The sequence below is a fragment of the Drosophila yakuba genome, chromosome 3R (assembly GCF_016746365.2).
Source record: "Drosophila yakuba strain Tai18E2 chromosome 3R, Prin_Dyak_Tai18E2_2.1, whole genome shotgun sequence".
NCBI lineage: Eukaryota > Metazoa > Arthropoda > Insecta > Diptera > Drosophilidae > Drosophila > Drosophila yakuba.
In genome coordinates, this window is record NC_052530.2 from 16,047,137 (window position 1) to 16,062,638 (window position 15,502).

General features: G+C 42.9%; 5 protein-coding genes and 4 non-coding genes across 11 annotated transcripts in view; 1 reads left to right on the forward strand and 8 right to left on the reverse strand.

The window, feature by feature from the left end:
* Positions 1-15,502, forward strand: part of LOC6537064 (extracellular sulfatase SULF-1 homolog) — a 28,988-nt gene that overhangs the window by 8,550 nt on the left and 4,936 nt on the right. The window lies entirely within an intron of this gene.
* Positions 370-2,838, reverse strand: LOC6537056 (D-xylose-proton symporter-like 1). Its single transcript, XM_002097585.3, has 3 exons — positions 2,037-2,838; positions 1,617-1,789; positions 370-1,555 (listed from the first exon to the last, which is right to left on the reverse strand). Exons 1-3 carry the CDS (start codon positions 2,233-2,235, stop codon positions 422-424), a joined length of 1,506 nt encoding a protein of 501 aa, XP_002097621.1. The 5' UTR covers positions 2,236-2,838; the 3' UTR covers positions 370-421.
* On the reverse strand, positions 2,909-4,735 carry LOC6537057 (probable polyol transporter 6). Its single transcript, XM_002097586.4, has 4 exons — positions 4,477-4,735; positions 4,236-4,408; positions 3,967-4,185; positions 2,909-3,899 (listed from the first exon to the last, which is right to left on the reverse strand). The coding sequence occupies exons 1-4, from the start codon at positions 4,646-4,648 to the stop codon at positions 2,988-2,990; spliced, it is 1,476 nt and encodes a 491-aa protein (XP_002097622.1). The 5' UTR covers positions 4,649-4,735; the 3' UTR covers positions 2,909-2,987.
* LOC6537058 lies at positions 4,889-8,087 on the reverse strand. 2 transcript variants are annotated; one of them, XM_002097587.4, is made up of 3 exons: positions 6,761-8,087; positions 6,528-6,700; positions 4,889-6,459 (listed from the first exon to the last, which is right to left on the reverse strand). In XM_002097587.4, the coding sequence occupies exons 1-3, from the start codon at positions 6,924-6,926 to the stop codon at positions 5,326-5,328; spliced, it is 1,473 nt and encodes a 490-aa protein (XP_002097623.1). In that variant the 5' UTR covers positions 6,927-8,087; the 3' UTR covers positions 4,889-5,325. The 2 variants fall into 2 exon arrangements, with proteins under 2 accessions (XP_002097623.1, XP_015048091.1); XM_015192605.3 differs by having other exon boundaries at positions 6,528-8,087.
* Positions 8,191-8,580, reverse strand: LOC6537059. Its single transcript, XM_002097588.4, has one exon. It carries the CDS (start codon positions 8,469-8,471, stop codon positions 8,271-8,273), a length of 201 nt encoding a protein of 66 aa, XP_002097624.1. The 5' UTR covers positions 8,472-8,580; the 3' UTR covers positions 8,191-8,270.
* Positions 8,656-8,728, reverse strand: Trnav-aac. Its single transcript has one exon. It is a non-coding gene; the product is annotated as a tRNA-Val (tRNA).
* Trnaf-gaa lies at positions 9,006-9,078 on the reverse strand. Its single transcript has one exon. It is a non-coding gene; the product is annotated as a tRNA-Phe (tRNA).
* On the reverse strand, positions 9,165-9,237 carry Trnav-aac. Its single transcript has one exon. It is a non-coding gene; the product is annotated as a tRNA-Val (tRNA).
* Positions 9,501-9,573, reverse strand: Trnaf-gaa. The gene has a single exon. It is a non-coding gene; the product is annotated as a tRNA-Phe (tRNA).

The following is a 15,502-nucleotide window of genomic DNA, read 5'->3' on the forward strand; positions in this document are numbered from 1 at the left end:
AAAAATGGAACACATGTGGGGATTAGAAGCGCGCAGAGCTGGCGGAGACATAAATTAGCCCATAATAAAGTTCTAAATAAAGTCTGCTAGCCGCAGGGCATAAAGTATATAAATAGTCTCCAGTGGTGCACTGAAGGGGGAATTAACCGCATTAAAAATTTTATAAGACATTTGAGAAGAAATATTTTTCAATGTCTAGAAAAAATGGCAAGGCAGGCGCTGACTGCATTTGCTCTTCACGCGGAAGTTAAATCGTAGGTAAAAGAAGAGAGAAAGCTTTAGTCGAGTTCCTTGACTAACAGATAACGACTTTTAAACATTAAGTATTATTTACACTAACTGTCAAATTGAATAATGTATGATCATCGGTTATTTGAGGTCAACAGTTTATTGGACAAACAATAAATACGAGTAGAAGCCACTAGTAGGCCATGACATCGTGCACCCGGCGGAAGCGTTCGCCTGCTTGCCTTAGCGTCAATCCTCGGGTCTCTGGCATTAGAACGGCAAAAGCCACGAGGCCTATTACCATAATAATTCCGACAGCGACGAAGTACGTGTAATAGAACTCCGGTGTGGGAACAAATTTGACGATCACTATGATGTGGATCACCTGCTCTAGACACACAATCAGGCCAATTAAGAAGGGTTTCACTCTCAACGGAAAGGCCTCGCCCAGATAAACGGATGAGCTGCAGATGAAGAAACCGGCGAAGAACTGGAATGCCATGCCCAGACGGCACACCTGCCACATGAAGTAATCATCAAAGATGTGCGCATAGTCCCCGTAGACTCCGGCCATGCCCAGCATTAATCCAGCCATGCAAATGAGTCCAAGCAGGGAGACAAATTTTCGGCCCACGGTGTCCAGAACCGCGAAGGTGATCAGGGCACCGATCAGGCGTAGAATTCCGAATACAATCGTGGGCCAGGAGTACAGGGTGCCCTCCACCAGCTCCGTGGTTGTCAGTATTGAATGTGACAGCGGCACCGAGAAGGTGAAAGCCACGAAGCAGCGAAAGAGCAGCAGCTTGAGGAAGGGCATCATGGATTCTCCCAGCTGCTCGCCTACTCCCTGGGCGGTGCCCTCCACCACGTACAGCTTGGCCTCGTCGTAGGCTCGATCTCCAGCCTCTCGAGTCCAACTGGATCCCATTAGCTGTTTCACACTGGCACGTGCCTTTTGCTCCTGGTTTTGGCGGATATAGAAGATCGGCGAGTCGATCGTGATTGCTACGCTTCCCAGGGCAATGGCCGTAAAGACAATTCCGAAGATGCCGTGCACTCGGTTGATGGTCATGCCCAATCCCTGAGCCCACTGCGAATCGTAGATTACTTGAATGGCCACTCCCAGTGCCAGAGCATATTGCTCCAATGCACAGCAGGTTCCTCTGTTTGTACTCGAAGCGATCTCAGCACTATGGATTAGGAATGGAACCGTAATCAAGCCTATCCCAACTCCTCCCACATAGCGGGCGGCCAGGATCGACTCATACTCATATGGAGCACTCACAAAGATAATGGCATCAATTAGGTTCATCACACCACCCAGACCCTGTGGATTAACATAGATATTAGTATAGGGAATGAGCTTAGGGCTACCATTTTCCACTCACATAAAATACAATTTTGGGCAGAAATGCTGATGTAATGGCGGACACCACAGCTCCGATTATAACGCCAATAAACCAACTGTACTGGAACTCCAGCGTGCTGGCAAAAACGGCAGTCAAGTTCCAACCAAGTCCTTGGGCCATGTCCATACCAGCATACACGAAGAGAAGGGTGGCTGTTTTTGAAGTATATTTCAAACACAATGTGGTTTTTCATCAATTTAAGAAGCTTCTTAGTTCCAAATAAATGTATCCGTAGCCGTCAATTAATTAACAATAACATTATGTTTATACAGAATACAGTTTGGTAGACTTGACAATTTAACTTTAAAGCGCCATGGCTTGCAAATAATGGCCTTTGTTCTATATTTTCTTTGCATTTTGTTCACTACCGAATTCCGACCAATGTTCTGCTGATCTTACCTGCTGTTCCGGATTGCGTTTGAGAAGGGTTTGCCCATCGGCTGTTTGACTGGGTGATGACCACCGTGGTTGGTGGAGGAGGCGGTGGTGGTTGGCGTCCATTGGTGATATACGTGGTCTGTATCTGCTGGGGTCCCGTGGTGATGTAGGTGGTTTGCTGGACGGGCACTGGACCCGCTGTGACATATGTGGTAGTCATATTCTGCCTTATATAATAAACAGCGTTCTATGTTTGCCTTGCCTTGCAAGGAGCTGGATCGGTTCGTTCGGATTGGTAGCCACTGGCGGACTGGGCGAGCTTTTATGAAATATTTGCGCGTAAGTAGTAGCTATCAGCAAAAAAGATATCTGACAATTGATATATTTTATCAGCTGGTAGATACTCGCGTTCTCCGCTTTACGGTAGGCCTGTCGCTGGCCGTGATTCATTTGAAATAAGCCTCAATAAGTCGTGATAAAGTCACAAAAATATTCAAGGGCCTTGGGTCCAATGTTTGTTACTCACTCCGTTGCGGTGTCCTGGCCGACTTGTTTTAATGGATCGGTTGAGGGGCACAAAGTTCAACGTGAGACATCGTTTTGGGGCATACCCCCAAAAAGTAAGGGAGCTCCAGAAATAGTTAATCAGCTCTGGATAAGCGGATGACGTGTTGCAGCTACTTGGAAATGTGTTATCAATCCCATTTAATTGATTTGATTACCAAATGTCAAATATAATTTTTCGAGTTGATAAAAGTGCTGTTCGGTCTTGTATCAACCATAATTATTTCAATTTATAAACAAAAAAAGATTGGTGCCGTTCTGTTTTTTCCTGTTATTACTCTCAAATATCAAATCAAATAATATTAAATTAATTGCAAATTGATGTTTTTATTTTATTTAATAGAGTACTTTTTTTTTACATATAATGTTATTACATTACATAAAGGTTATTAAGGTAATGTGTTCTTACTAGAATAATCGCATGTTCAGAAATCGCTGAAATCGCTTGGTAGCCTCCCGTAGTGTTATTTTCTTTGTTTCCGGGATAACGATCCCAAAGAAAATCACACCAACCAGAAGAATGATACCCACTGACAAATAGTAATGGTAAAAGAAATTCTCCAAGCCCTTGTTGTATCCGACAATATTAATAATGTGGATCGTTTGCTCGAAGCCAATGATGTATCCCACAAAAAAGGGCTTCACTCTTATGGGGAAGGCCTCGCCCAGATAGACGGATGAGCTGCACACGAAGAGTCCTGCGAATGCCTGAAAAGCGACTCCCAGTCTCCAAACCTGGTACATGTAGTAGGTGTGTAGCACATTTGCCGGATTTGCATAGGAGACAGCCATGCAGAGCATCAAGATAGCCATGCAGAGAAGACCCACGAGTGAGATGAGCTTGCGCCCCAACTTGTCCAAGGATGCTTGGGCCACTAGGACGCCTAGCAAACGCACCAGTCCCCAAACAGTCACGGGCCAACAGGAAATAGATCCTTCGGTCAGGAGAGTACTCTTGATTAGAGACTCGGAGAGGGCCAGCGAAAACGAGAAGGCGACAAATCCACGGTAAAGCAGCAGTTTTATAAAGGGTACCACTGAGCTCCAAAGCTCCTGCCAAAACGTCCTCTTCTGGCTCTCCGCTACGTATAGCTGAACCTCCTCGAATTCCAGATCCACTGAGTGGTTGAAGCTTCCCAATAGGGTCTGGTGGCATTTGCGAGCCTTCTCCTTCTGTTTGAGACGCAAATAGTAGATTGGCGACTCGATCGAGAGAGCTGTCATTCCAAGACCAATTATAGAGAACACAATTCCTATGATGCCATGAACCTCGTTAACGGATGCTTCCTTGTCATCCACCCATTGAGTGTCATAGATAACCTGAAATTATTAGCATTATTGGCACATTTTAAACGTTTCTCTATAAGAAGTCTAATGATTTAGGAACCTGGATGGCAATGCCCAAGGCCAGACCAAACTGCTCCATAGATCCGCTAACCCCGCGATGGTTGTCCGTCGCCACTTCGGCACTATGGATGAGGAACGGAACGGTTATTAAACCGATTCCTGCTCCAGCCACGTAACGAGCGGCCAGAAGACATCCGTAATCAAAGGGTTTACACGTGAATATAATAGATCCAGTCAATTGCATTAGACCTCCAAGAACCTGCATATTATTCTTATTGCATGTGTCTAACTTGTTAACGTTTCACTCACATAGAAGGGCAACTTCGGCAGGAAGGTCATGGTCAAGGAGGACAAGGCTGCTCCAGCCAAAACTCCAATGAACCAACTGCATTTAAACACTTGCGTGGCCGTGGTGTTTAGGGTCTGATTCCAGCCCGAACTGTGGGCAAGGTCCATGCCACCGTAGACATAAAGAAAAAACACTGACAAAAGATGATTTGTAAAAGAAGGAGCATTCCTTAAACGCACAAGCTTCATTTGCAATACCCACCTGCATAGGCCACGTTAAGTTGCTTGTTGACTTGCCGTACGGGTCGTGGATTGCTGGTGGGTGAAATCATTTGGATCGGAGGTTCCGGAGAAGCTGGATTTGGTTTGTATCCTTCTGCGTAGTCCTTGGTGGTAGAAGGATCCGGACCAGTCGTAACGTAAGCGATAGTCATGATTCCTTCTTTCTTGTAACTGGTCGGAATGATGCCTTTTGTTCGATCCGCTCAACTTGATGGACAAGTGAGAACTATATGGGTTTTAAAAACCAATTGCAGTGCCGTACACATTTTCTGAGGGATTAGAGCAATATTTGATAAGCTTTTAAATATAGTCTTAGGGCACTATAAAGTAGTTCCGCCAGTAAAAGTAAAACCCAATGAGGCTCGATAAAAATGTTGTCTTTTCATTTGACGAACTGCTGAAACAGAAACAGTTTCTTGGCAGAAATAAGCACTTAATTATTTGTTGCACTTATGTAGCAGAATATAAATAAAAATACTTCTTCATAAAAAACTTATCAGAAATTTTATGTTTACAAAACTACGAAAAAGTAAACAATGTTTTTTTGTCTGTGAATTGTTTAGTTGTTATTTCAATTAAAAGCTTATTCTATAATGCTTATCACATGACATTATATTATTACGAATTACGAATTATATTATTACGAATTACGAATTTTATTAACAATGTTATTTGTCTGTGAATTCTTTAGTTGTTATTCCAATTAAATGCTTATGCTATAATGCTTATCACATGACAATTTATTATTACGAATCTAATTTTATTAACTTAAATCAGTAAGAGAAAAAGTGTATTTTGTAAGAATTATAATGAGTCTGGAGTCTTAGACCTAGTACATCTGTAAGTCGTACCACTTCTGAAATCGATGGCCAGCCTTCCTCAGCGTCATCTTCTTTGTCTCCGGCATGGATACGGATAAGAAGATCATGCCCACCAGCATGATAATGCCTACGGCCAGGAAATACTGGAACATGAAATCTTTGCTGGGCGCTGAGCTTACGCAGGCAATTACGACGATATGGACGATCTGCTCAATGATTACAATCACTCCGACCATGAACGATTTGACCCGCATGGGAAAGGCCTCGCCCATATATGCTGATGAGCTGCACACGAAGAGTCCTGCGAACGCCTGGAGGGCCATTCCGATATTGCAGGCTGAGGTCATCTCGTTAAAGCTAATTAAGTTCACCACGTCGGCATATAGACCTGCCAGTCCGAGCATAAGTCCGGCCATAACGAGGAGGCCAACCATGGACACAACCTTGCGGCCCAAAGTGTCCAGGAATAAGAAAGCCACCATGACCCCGATCCCACGGAGAACACCAAATAAGTAGATTGGCCAAAGACTGCTGCCTTTCTCCGCTACTGCGGTGCTCGAGATGATCGACATGGTCAGCGGCAGAGAGAAGGAGAATGCAACGAAGCAGCGGAAGAGCAGCATTTTCAGGAAGGGCATCACCGAAGCCACCAGCTCCTCGCCCAGCGTGCGATTGTCGCTCTCTGCCACGTACTTCCTTGCCTCTTCCAGAGTTGCACTAACGGCACCGGGATTATGGCTCAAAAGTTTCTCCTGGCTCTGCAGCGCCCTGTTTTGCATATTTCGCCGTAGATAGAAGATTGGCGACTCTATCACCAGGGCAGTCATCGCCAAGCCACACAGGGAGAATACGATCCCTAAGATGCCGTGGATCTCGTTTGGGTTTGAGCTAATTATTGAAGTCCACTCCGTAGTAAAAATCACTTGAAAGAAAATTCCCAGGGCTAGTCCGGACTGCTCCATTCCGCCGTTGACTCCTCGAAGGTTGCAGGATGCCACCTCCGCGTTGTGAATGAGGAAAGGCACCGTAATGAAGCCAATCCCCAAGCCGGCCAAATAGCGGGCGGCCAGGCAGGCCGAATAGTCTCCAGGTGCAGCTGTGAATATAATGGAGCCAGTAAGTTGCATCAGACCCCCGAAAACCTAGAAATTGCATATAACATATAGCATATAAACATATATCTATACACAGTGATAATGGCGCGTCTTACGTAGTAGACCAGCTTAGGCAGAAAAGTCATGGAGGCAGTGGCGGCTACTGCTCCAATGATGACACCTACAAACCAACAGTACGAGTATTCCGTAAACAGGAGGACGCTGTATGGTTGACTCCAGCCCAAGCTAGCGGCCATGTCCATACCACCATAGATGAGTAGGAAGAAAACTGGAAGAAGAGTGTCGGTAAAGACATGCGATTTTCGACTGTGTAGTCCCATTTCCTCACCTGCATAGGAGGCATGATTCTGTTTATTGATGCGCGTAAAGTATCCTCTGTTATTAGTGGTTATAGCCGGTTTTCTGGGCTCAGGTGGTGGTGCGGTGGCAAAGATGATGGTTTCCTGTGGGGGGTCGGGTACTGGACCCGCAGTTGTGGTTTGTATACCACTCATTCTTACAGAGTCGATATTTTTCGTTCGGAAGCTCGTGAGTTACTGGGGACCACTAGAAGTCCACAATTGTGCTTAAATCGGACAAAAGTTGGTCCGAACTTGGCGATACTGATATCTAGCTGATAAGTAAATGACATTATAATCAGTTTATAGATACTGGTGTCTTCACCGATTTTACTCGATTCGATTCAATTCAATTGGTTGTTTGGCCTTGAATATGATTCATGATCAGTGAAAATGGGGACTTTTCGGGTAGTCAACCCGGTGGGGTAAACTAAAAATAGTTTTTATATATCATTGGACTTTATTGATTTTTAAGTCTTTAGCAATAAAAAGGGACTCCTGATAGGAGGTTGACTGATAAAATATGTGCTTCTTTTATTTCCCACCTATTTAAAATATTGTAAATTTCATAAAAAGAGCTTTTGGATTTATTCGGATTTTTTAATGCCCTTCCATAGCCCAGACTTTTTCCCAAATATCCAAGACCGGGATGGATGCAGCCATGTGTTGCAAGATGACTCCCCAGCGTCTGTTTATCGTTTTCATGATGTTTGGCATCATAATTCCAGAGAGCAAGACAGCGACAAACTCATGAGGCTTAAAATAATAATCGTAATCATAATCATCCCAGCGCCGGCCGCACTCGAGTGTTTGCTTGAGTTGTCTCAAATTGCGTAATGTCTGCACTGACATTGCCATTTCCATCCACACCCAACTTCATTCCGGCTAGACCAGCATCTTTGCGAGTCAATCTATCTTGTTGCGCCTCAAACTGTCAAATTGCGCCACATGTCCATGGATTCGAGTGGTGGGGCATCGGAGAAACAGTCTGTTGCCTTTCGCCTGTCATTTGACGCTGCTCGACAAATTAGCCAAACGCCTCGCCAAGGCATCCCATCTCCAGATCCAGGCACATCAGCAGTGCCATCTCCATTTCGTTTCGAGGAATTCAAGTACATTTTAATGAGTTTATGCACAAAGTTGTCTAATGGCGTAAAAATTATGAGCGCCAACATGTGGCTACGGATATCTGAGTGTGGGTAGCGGTGGGGTATGGGTATGGGTATGGGGGTAGATGGAGATAGAGATAGATCTGGAGTGGCGCATGGCTCCTAAGCACTTTGCATAAATTTCTGAACTGCTGCTGGCTTTCGGGTGGAACGCGGCGACGTCTGCGAGCCCACTAATGGAGTCTAATTACTCTAGCCGACAGCTTGACGCGAATCTCTTGGCTAATAAAAACGTATTAAGACAGCGCACAGACATTCGCCAACTGTTGTTTATTCATCGGCTTCCTCTCAGCTTCTACAAATGGGACATATAGGAATCGTCATGTGACCATTAAGTGAGTGCTTCTCCTCGGCTCCGCGATCCCACTTGTGCATTTTCCGTCTGCCTCTGGGCCAACTGGCTTTTAAAGGCCATCTCCAAGCACCTCTGGCTGAACTTCACCACCAGCATTACGTATACGCACTTCAGCGAGAGCAACAGCACACGCTTCCAGTTGAGGTAGGTGCGAGTCCAGGACGAAGATGTTGGCATGCCGCTGATCTTGGGGAGGTTTGCCAGGGGAGACCTCAAACTTGCTTTACAATTTAAACATATAAGGTGCCGACAAAGTGACACATAACTCAGATGTTTCACAAAAAATATATATTCTTACTCAATAATCTTATAATACACATTACACGGTCTTCAGAAGATGCATGAAAATAAATAATTGCAATGTTTCCGCCCGGGATTGAACCGGGGGCCTTCCGCGTGTTAGGCGGATGTGATAACCACTACACCACGGAAACACGTGATGGGGTGGATTTACAACTTTTCAGTTTTAAGGATATTTTGAGTAATTCGAATAACGTGCATAGTGTACAACCAGGCCTTGAAAACTTTAAATAAACTTCAAGTTACATTTTAATTACAATCTTAGCTTAATAATCTTTGTATCTTGACAACACATTTTAAATAGTCAAAATAACATTGTGTTATGCCTTGACATTATTCCAAAATCAATTTAATATATATTTTAATGATTTCTGCTTTACTAAAATGCATTATTTGTGCAAAAATATTTATTGCCGAAACCCGGGATTGAACCGGGGACCTTTAGATCTTCAGTCTAACGCTCTCCCAACTGAGCTATTTCGGCTATTGGTAAATACCGTTTTCAAAAAATATTTATAATTACTCTTTAATTAAAAAAATGAATAATAAAAATAAAAAAAGTCTTATGGATGTTTCCGCCCGGGATTGAACCGGGGGCCTTCCGCGTGTTAGGCGGATGTGATAACCACTACACCACGGAAACAGATGTTTGGGTGGTTTTAAAACTTTCGAATTTAAATTATGATAAATTGCATATTATTTTGAGAACAAGCATGGCACAGCTACCCTAAAATGACTTAAAACCTTAGCTAAATAAAATAAGACGTGGTAATAATATTATATATTTAATACAGTACCTTTATATAAAAATATAAAACAAATCTAGTTGCTTTAGCAATACAATAATTTTCTAAAGCTTTCAATTGTTCATCAGAAAAAATTGCACTGTTATAAAAAATAGGATTTTGCCGAAACCCGGGATTGAACCGGGGACCTTTAGATCTTCAGTCTAACGCTCTCCCAACTGAGCTATTTCGGCCACTGGATTATTCACGTCGAAGTTGTGAATTTCGCGTATTTTGCCAATATATTTAAACTTTTCCTCTTGAATCGTACATGCAGTACTTTTTCAGTAAACGTATGTTTAAAGCGCATTTATGAAGACATACAAATAAATCTCTAAATTCATTTTACTTTTCAATTTTTAGCCTGTCACAGGCACTGACAGTTGCAAAAATGTATGTTGACACTTGCATGTCTTAAAGTCCAAATCAATTTTACAAAAACTTATTGCAGCTGCCGGGTTTGAGCAGCGGAAATTTCTCTTTATAGGTGAGCTGAATACAAAACAAATATTGTTAGTGCAATAATTACCTCAATATCTCTTTAAATTTTAATTTTTATGACGTTCTGGCACATGCGAGTCCAAACAAGTATAATAATACATTTTAGTACTGCGACGATGACAACGACTCGTATGCGATGGCAAGGCTACATTATTTTGCGAACATAATTTTGGCAAACTTTCAGAAACAATATTGCGATCTTTTAAATAGAAAACTTGGAAATAAATAAATAAGGCAATAAACTGGCAAAGATCTTTGGGTTGTATTAAAGCACACAACCTGATCCTCTGTATATATGAGTACTTAATGTTTATATGTTTTTTATATATGGCTCCAGCTGGAGCCATTAGATTGGTTTTTGATAATTACAAATTAAGTTGGAAACTTATTTTAATATGATTTCTGAAATAATCAAGCTGAGGAATGCACGGGCTTCATATCCTCTTTTAAAAACAAATTCGAAATCCACTAAAATTGTACAACCTGATCCTCTGTATATCTGTACATATATAATATATATATATATGTATATATATTAAAGATATATGGTGAAGCACCTTCCAGCTGGAGCCTTTGTGAGTGTGCAACTAATGCGGCTTCCGTTTGACGCCCGGCGCTGAAAGCTGAGCCCCAGCTGAAGTCCACTGCGTCAGCCGTTGTCTTCATCATCGTTCGCCGCTGCTATCCTGGCGTTTTTTTAATGATTCACATTTTTGAAAGCAGATTCTTTGAAAGAGAATCCACGCCTTCGCCCCGCCCTGAAATTGTTTATGATTTATCGCCTGCCCACAAGCCTCATATTTTGTGTGTGTCTTGACCACTGTCCATTTGGTCCAAGGTGAGCTGGTTTTTTTTCTTTCGCCCGCATTATTATTATTATTTTAATTATTCGTGGTTTTGTGTGTCATCACTTTAGAATTGCCTGCTGGCCTGGAGGCCTTTCTGTTGAAAAACTATTTGCGAATCGCGGACATCGGCGACGACAACAAAACACATTCTTTTGATATGTCAAGAGAATGTTTAACATTTTTGCTACAATTTCTATTTTCGGTGCTATTCATTTTGGGACCAGACCTTGACGGCAATGAGAACTGGGAAGATTAGAACAATTGCGAAGGGAAAGCGAAATTTATGTTGTTGAGTGCTAAATATATATTAGTTTTTGGTCATGTACATGTGTCGGTCTTTAAACTGATAATCAGCTTTTGTGATAAGAAAGGCAGAATGTAAAAAATCGATTTCAAGCACGTCGGGGAAAAACGCTACCCTCAAAAGGTATCTCTTATATGCAAATGTCAGGCAACAATTTTCCTTCGCAAAACTCCAAATAGCCATGCATTTGCACGAGTGAAGTTGCGGCCGTTAGCTGACTTTTTGCTAGCAGTGTGTGTGTTGCAGTGGAAAATGGCTAAGTGGGTCACAATTAGATTTGATTTGTTTATGCCACAACGACAGGACTTGTTCCCCAGCCCCGTTTGACTGCGAAGTTATTGCGAAGAGGCAGGACGTTGTGTGACAGCTTTAATAGAGCAATTGTAGGATATTTTTAACTCACTAATAACGCTAGCAGTAACAGAGTTTGTTCAATCGCTTTTAACCTTTGCTGGCAATTGCGAATTGCATTTGTTGAGTGGCTCGGGCCTTCTAACCATAACTTGTAATTGAGTTAGTTGCATAAATTCTTGTTTTTATGATTTTTTTTCTGCCAGCAGCAGCTGCAAAATAATTTGCTAAAATGTGTGTAAAACAAATTGCATGAGATTCCATTACAAAATAACTGCAGACATGTGCTTGAGTAAGAAACTAATTTGGCTGCTACTTTATTAAAAAGGAATAAATATTCATTTGGCAATGCGGTGCGGCCATAAAGGCAATTGAAACCTTTAAAACGGAGCCCCTCCCAGTTCGTTGCCCTCTTGGAAATGAGCCATTAATCGAGGAGCTAAACGTGAATCTCGACACTTCGCTCTGGTGTCACTCTCCCTGTTATAATTCTGACAAAATGACAAACAGACATGCAAAAATACAACAAGAAAACCACAAAGATTTATTTTCAGTAATTTCAGAAACAATTTGTTGCCATTGAAATTTATTGTTGCGCCGGCGGAACACGATTTAAATATGTTCCGCTACGAGCACTCACTCACGACATTTGGTTTTTATTTCCATTAACAAATCGTTCCTAACCCACTCCAATCCGTTGGGATTTTTTGGCTTCCTCGTCTAACACTTGTCGTCTGACTGACCGAATTCGGAACGTGCCTCAAAGTCATTCACATTGTATTTTTTTTTTGCACATTATCTTGTCTTTTCCGAGTTTTATTTTCATACGGGACAGTGTTATTTTAATAGATTAAAGCGTGCGAACAATTTTAAAATTATTCGTCCAAAGTGCTGAATGACATTTAAACTTTGTCAAATAGATTCGAAGAGCACTTTAACTTTCCTGAATAATAAACTCATCTTGATCTTGATGATTCCCCTTGATGCATTCCTCATAATCACCTGCTTAAGTGTCAGGCCAAAGCGGACTTAAATATTTCAAGTCCATTACAAAACTGTCACAACATGTTGGGGTTTTGCGGAGTTGAGTAAGCCAGAAACGCAAATTGGCTTACCGCACGGCCCCTTTAAGTGACACTTGCCACACGTTCTTGCCCCCACTATGGATGTACAAAATAATGTAGGCGTTTCGGTTTAGGTTTTGGGGTCCCCATTAAATATGCATAAATCGAACCGGAAAAGCCGCCAGTAACGAAGACGCTGCTGCTGTTGCACTCGAATGCGAGTGGGAGTTGCTCCATGCTCCATTCTCCATGCTCCATGCGCCACGTTCCATGTCCCATGATGCATTCGCGACAGCCGAGCCTGAGTTAGCTTTTAAATAGTTAGTTAAGCGTTAAATTGACTCGGCAAAAGGCATCAACTGGTCACATGTCAGACCCAATCCCTAGCCGCCTGGCTGCCTTGTTAATTGCATAATTAAGCGCAAAGTTGGACTTGGCAGGGGTTCAGCCTACGCAGTCGCTGCTCCACATTTGCTCCGGACTCTGGACTCCAAACTCCCGACTTCCCCACTCGCCAACTTTGGCCCACTGGAGTCTCGCTGACATGCCGGCTAATGAGTCGCCGCTCCAATCCGCAGTCATTGCCAGGAACTGGGCTGATAACGAGGAATTTATAATTTGTTTGCCTGGCCGTCAGATTAGTCAACATCACTATCTTTTTGCATATTCATAAGAGGCAGGAGTTAGCAGCTACCGTAGCTCCACACTCTCAAATGGTCTTCGACTCTAAGATATGTGTAATTGAATGCTTCCTTGTCCCATCTGGAGATTTATCTGATGGCTTTCCCTTATCTGACAGCTTTGGGTTTCCCGCCCGACTTCTTTTCACGTCGACTGTGTAATCATTTTGTACGCTGGATAAGAGACTTCGCCTTATTTGATATGCAATTGGATTGTCACGTTTTAAAGAGGTTTGAAATTAATTAATTTCGTTGTACTGGACTTGCCATGCCAAGACAATTGTGAAAATCTGGCGTAGAATAATAGGCCGATTGGGGATTGTTTAAAAAATTCTTTAATCATGTGCGCTTACACACACAACTACTTTTTTTAGCTGTTGATCTAGGGCTTACTTTTCAGTTTCTTTTAATATCTACAGAGATTTTTTTCAAATCAACTTGGGCCTACAAATGTTGGTAATAAAATTTTATGATCACCTAGCAACAGGCACGATTTGAGATTGCAGAAAATGGAATTAAGATGGGAGAATCCGAAGAATCGGGGCGTAAAGGAGAAGGATACAAGACCAAAGTCATGAAATTCATGAATGAATCAGGAAATCGTGTTGGCTTTCATCCTCCCTGCATGCCGCCAATCTCTCGACTCTTTCGGCTGCGTTTGGTGAGACAAGATTGCTGGTGTTGCCAAGTCGGGAACACGTTCACTGTGGTCCAGACCGAAGAGGCCGCCCGCACCTAACCGGCTGCCCCTGTGCCTGCCTCCTACTCCGATCCCCATCCCGATGCGATCGGAGCATGCGTGACGTCTGTCGTCTGTCAGCAGGCGACAGGAAGATGCCGCACAAAAAGAACGAGAATCCGGAGAATCGGGAGAATCGGGCTCTTTCGGTTGCGTCTGTTTGCCGAGAAACATGTTTCCTTTTTTAGGGCCGAAGCTGTTGGGTCAGGCCTGACCCAAACTCGTTTCCATCTTGGCTGCTTGGGGCTGCACATGGGCCAGCCATCAAACCAACCGAAAGCAGCCTTGAAGAAATAAGGAAGTTTCTTCAGTCAAGTGGATGAGGGTTTCCAGCTGCTTTCACAATGGATGCACTTCAGTTGGCTTTCCTTCTGTTTTTATTTTTTTTCGTTCTACTCAAGCTGGCCTGCAATTGTGATGGCAAATCTGCAACATTTCGATTGCGATTGGAAAGGGAAGAACGAAACATAATTGAGCATGAATAAATAAAATGCCTGGCAAAATATTGCATTTGCAATTGGGATGGCGGTGGAGTGGGAGGCTTTCTCTATTGTGCCACTCTCAAGTGGCTCATTGAGTTGGCTTCTAGCCATCCATATAGCAATGCATCTTGCATCCACCGCCGGATGTTGGGCATCTCCATCTCCATCTATCAGCTATTTGTGTTGCAACCTGCGTCGTAACGTTGCTGCCAGTTTTATTTTCTGTTGGCCTTATTTCTGTTGCATGTTTAACTAAAGTTTGGTTTTTTCGCAGCATGTCAAATTCGAACTCCACTCCCAAAACTTTTTGCAGGAAGTTATTGTGGTTGTGCAACAGTTTAGTTCGAACCGAGCTGGAAATGAAAATTGCAGATTGGACAGGGCGATTGGGAGCACACTGTGTATTAGAGTTATAACAAAATTGAGAGATTTTCTGGGATATACTAAACTTATGACAGTATATCATTCCATTTTGGTATCATTCCATTTGAGAACAGCCAAGAACGGCGATAGTGGCAGAGAGTTCGTCACAGACCTTAAAGTTCAGCCTCGAAAGCAAAGACTATCTTGAAGAGCGATCTCTTTCCTTTGTTGTTGAATCGCTTGGCTCACTTCAAGATCGAGTCAAAGCGTTAAGTGCCCTGGCGAATGCAGAAGGTCTTGACTTACTGGAGCTTTCATGGTGTTCGAATCTTTAAGAAGCGGCTAAAGTGCATGCCTAGTTCCCTTGGTGGAACTTGCAATGCAACAAACAGCGGCACTGTGACCACATAAATCACACTTAAACGGCACCAGTAAACCTCTTTATTTCCCCCACACAACTTAGTCTTCTTCGATATGGGCAGGTTGTGTGGGTGGTGAATTGCTTGGATTTTGCAATGCCAGCTCATAGCCAAGCAAGCATAAAGTGCACAAGAAAATTTCCGTGAATTTGCCGCAGAATAAGGGAAGAGCTACTGCGAAAGCAGTTTTCACTTAACGGCAAGTGCCACATAAATTTCACCAAGGACGCAAATACACTTCACCGGAAACCAAGCGGAAGGTGGGTGGTTGGTTGGCAGGCTCTGACAGTAACCGACATTCGGTGATAAGTGGACAAAATGTGCATCGCTCTGATTTGCCGCTCTTGGACAAACAATCTTGGCAAATATTTG

Coding starts and splice junctions, on each gene's coding strand:
- LOC6537059 (XM_002097588.4), bottom strand. CDS start 8,471: ATGCCAACATCTTCGTCCTGGACTCGCACCTACCTCAACTGGAAGCGT.
- LOC6537058 (XM_015192605.3), bottom strand. CDS start 6,926: ATGAGTGGTATACAAACCACAACTGCGGGTCCAGTACCCGACCCCCCA. Junction 6,460..6,527: donor TGCCTAAGCTGGTCTACTAC/GTAAGACGCGCC, acceptor TGCAATTTCTAG/GTTTTCGGGGGTCTGATGCA.
- LOC6537056 (XM_002097585.3), bottom strand. CDS start 2,235: ATGACTACCACATATGTCACAGCGGGTCCAGTGCCCGTCCAGCAAACC. Junction 1,790..2,036: donor AACGCAATCCGGAACAGCAG/GTAAGATCAGCA, acceptor CTTCAAAAACAG/CCACCCTTCTCTTCGTGTAT. Junction 1,556..1,616: donor TGCCCAAAATTGTATTTTAT/GTGAGTGGAAAA, acceptor GTTAATCCACAG/GGTCTGGGTGGTGTGATGAA.
- LOC6537057 (XM_002097586.4), bottom strand. CDS start 4,648: ATGACTATCGCTTACGTTACGACTGGTCCGGATCCTTCTACCACCAAG. Junction 4,186..4,235: donor TGCCGAAGTTGCCCTTCTAT/GTGAGTGAAACG, acceptor AATAATATGCAG/GTTCTTGGAGGTCTAATGCA. Junction 3,900..3,966: donor CCTTGGGCATTGCCATCCAG/GTTCCTAAATCA, acceptor TAATAATTTCAG/GTTATCTATGACACTCAATG.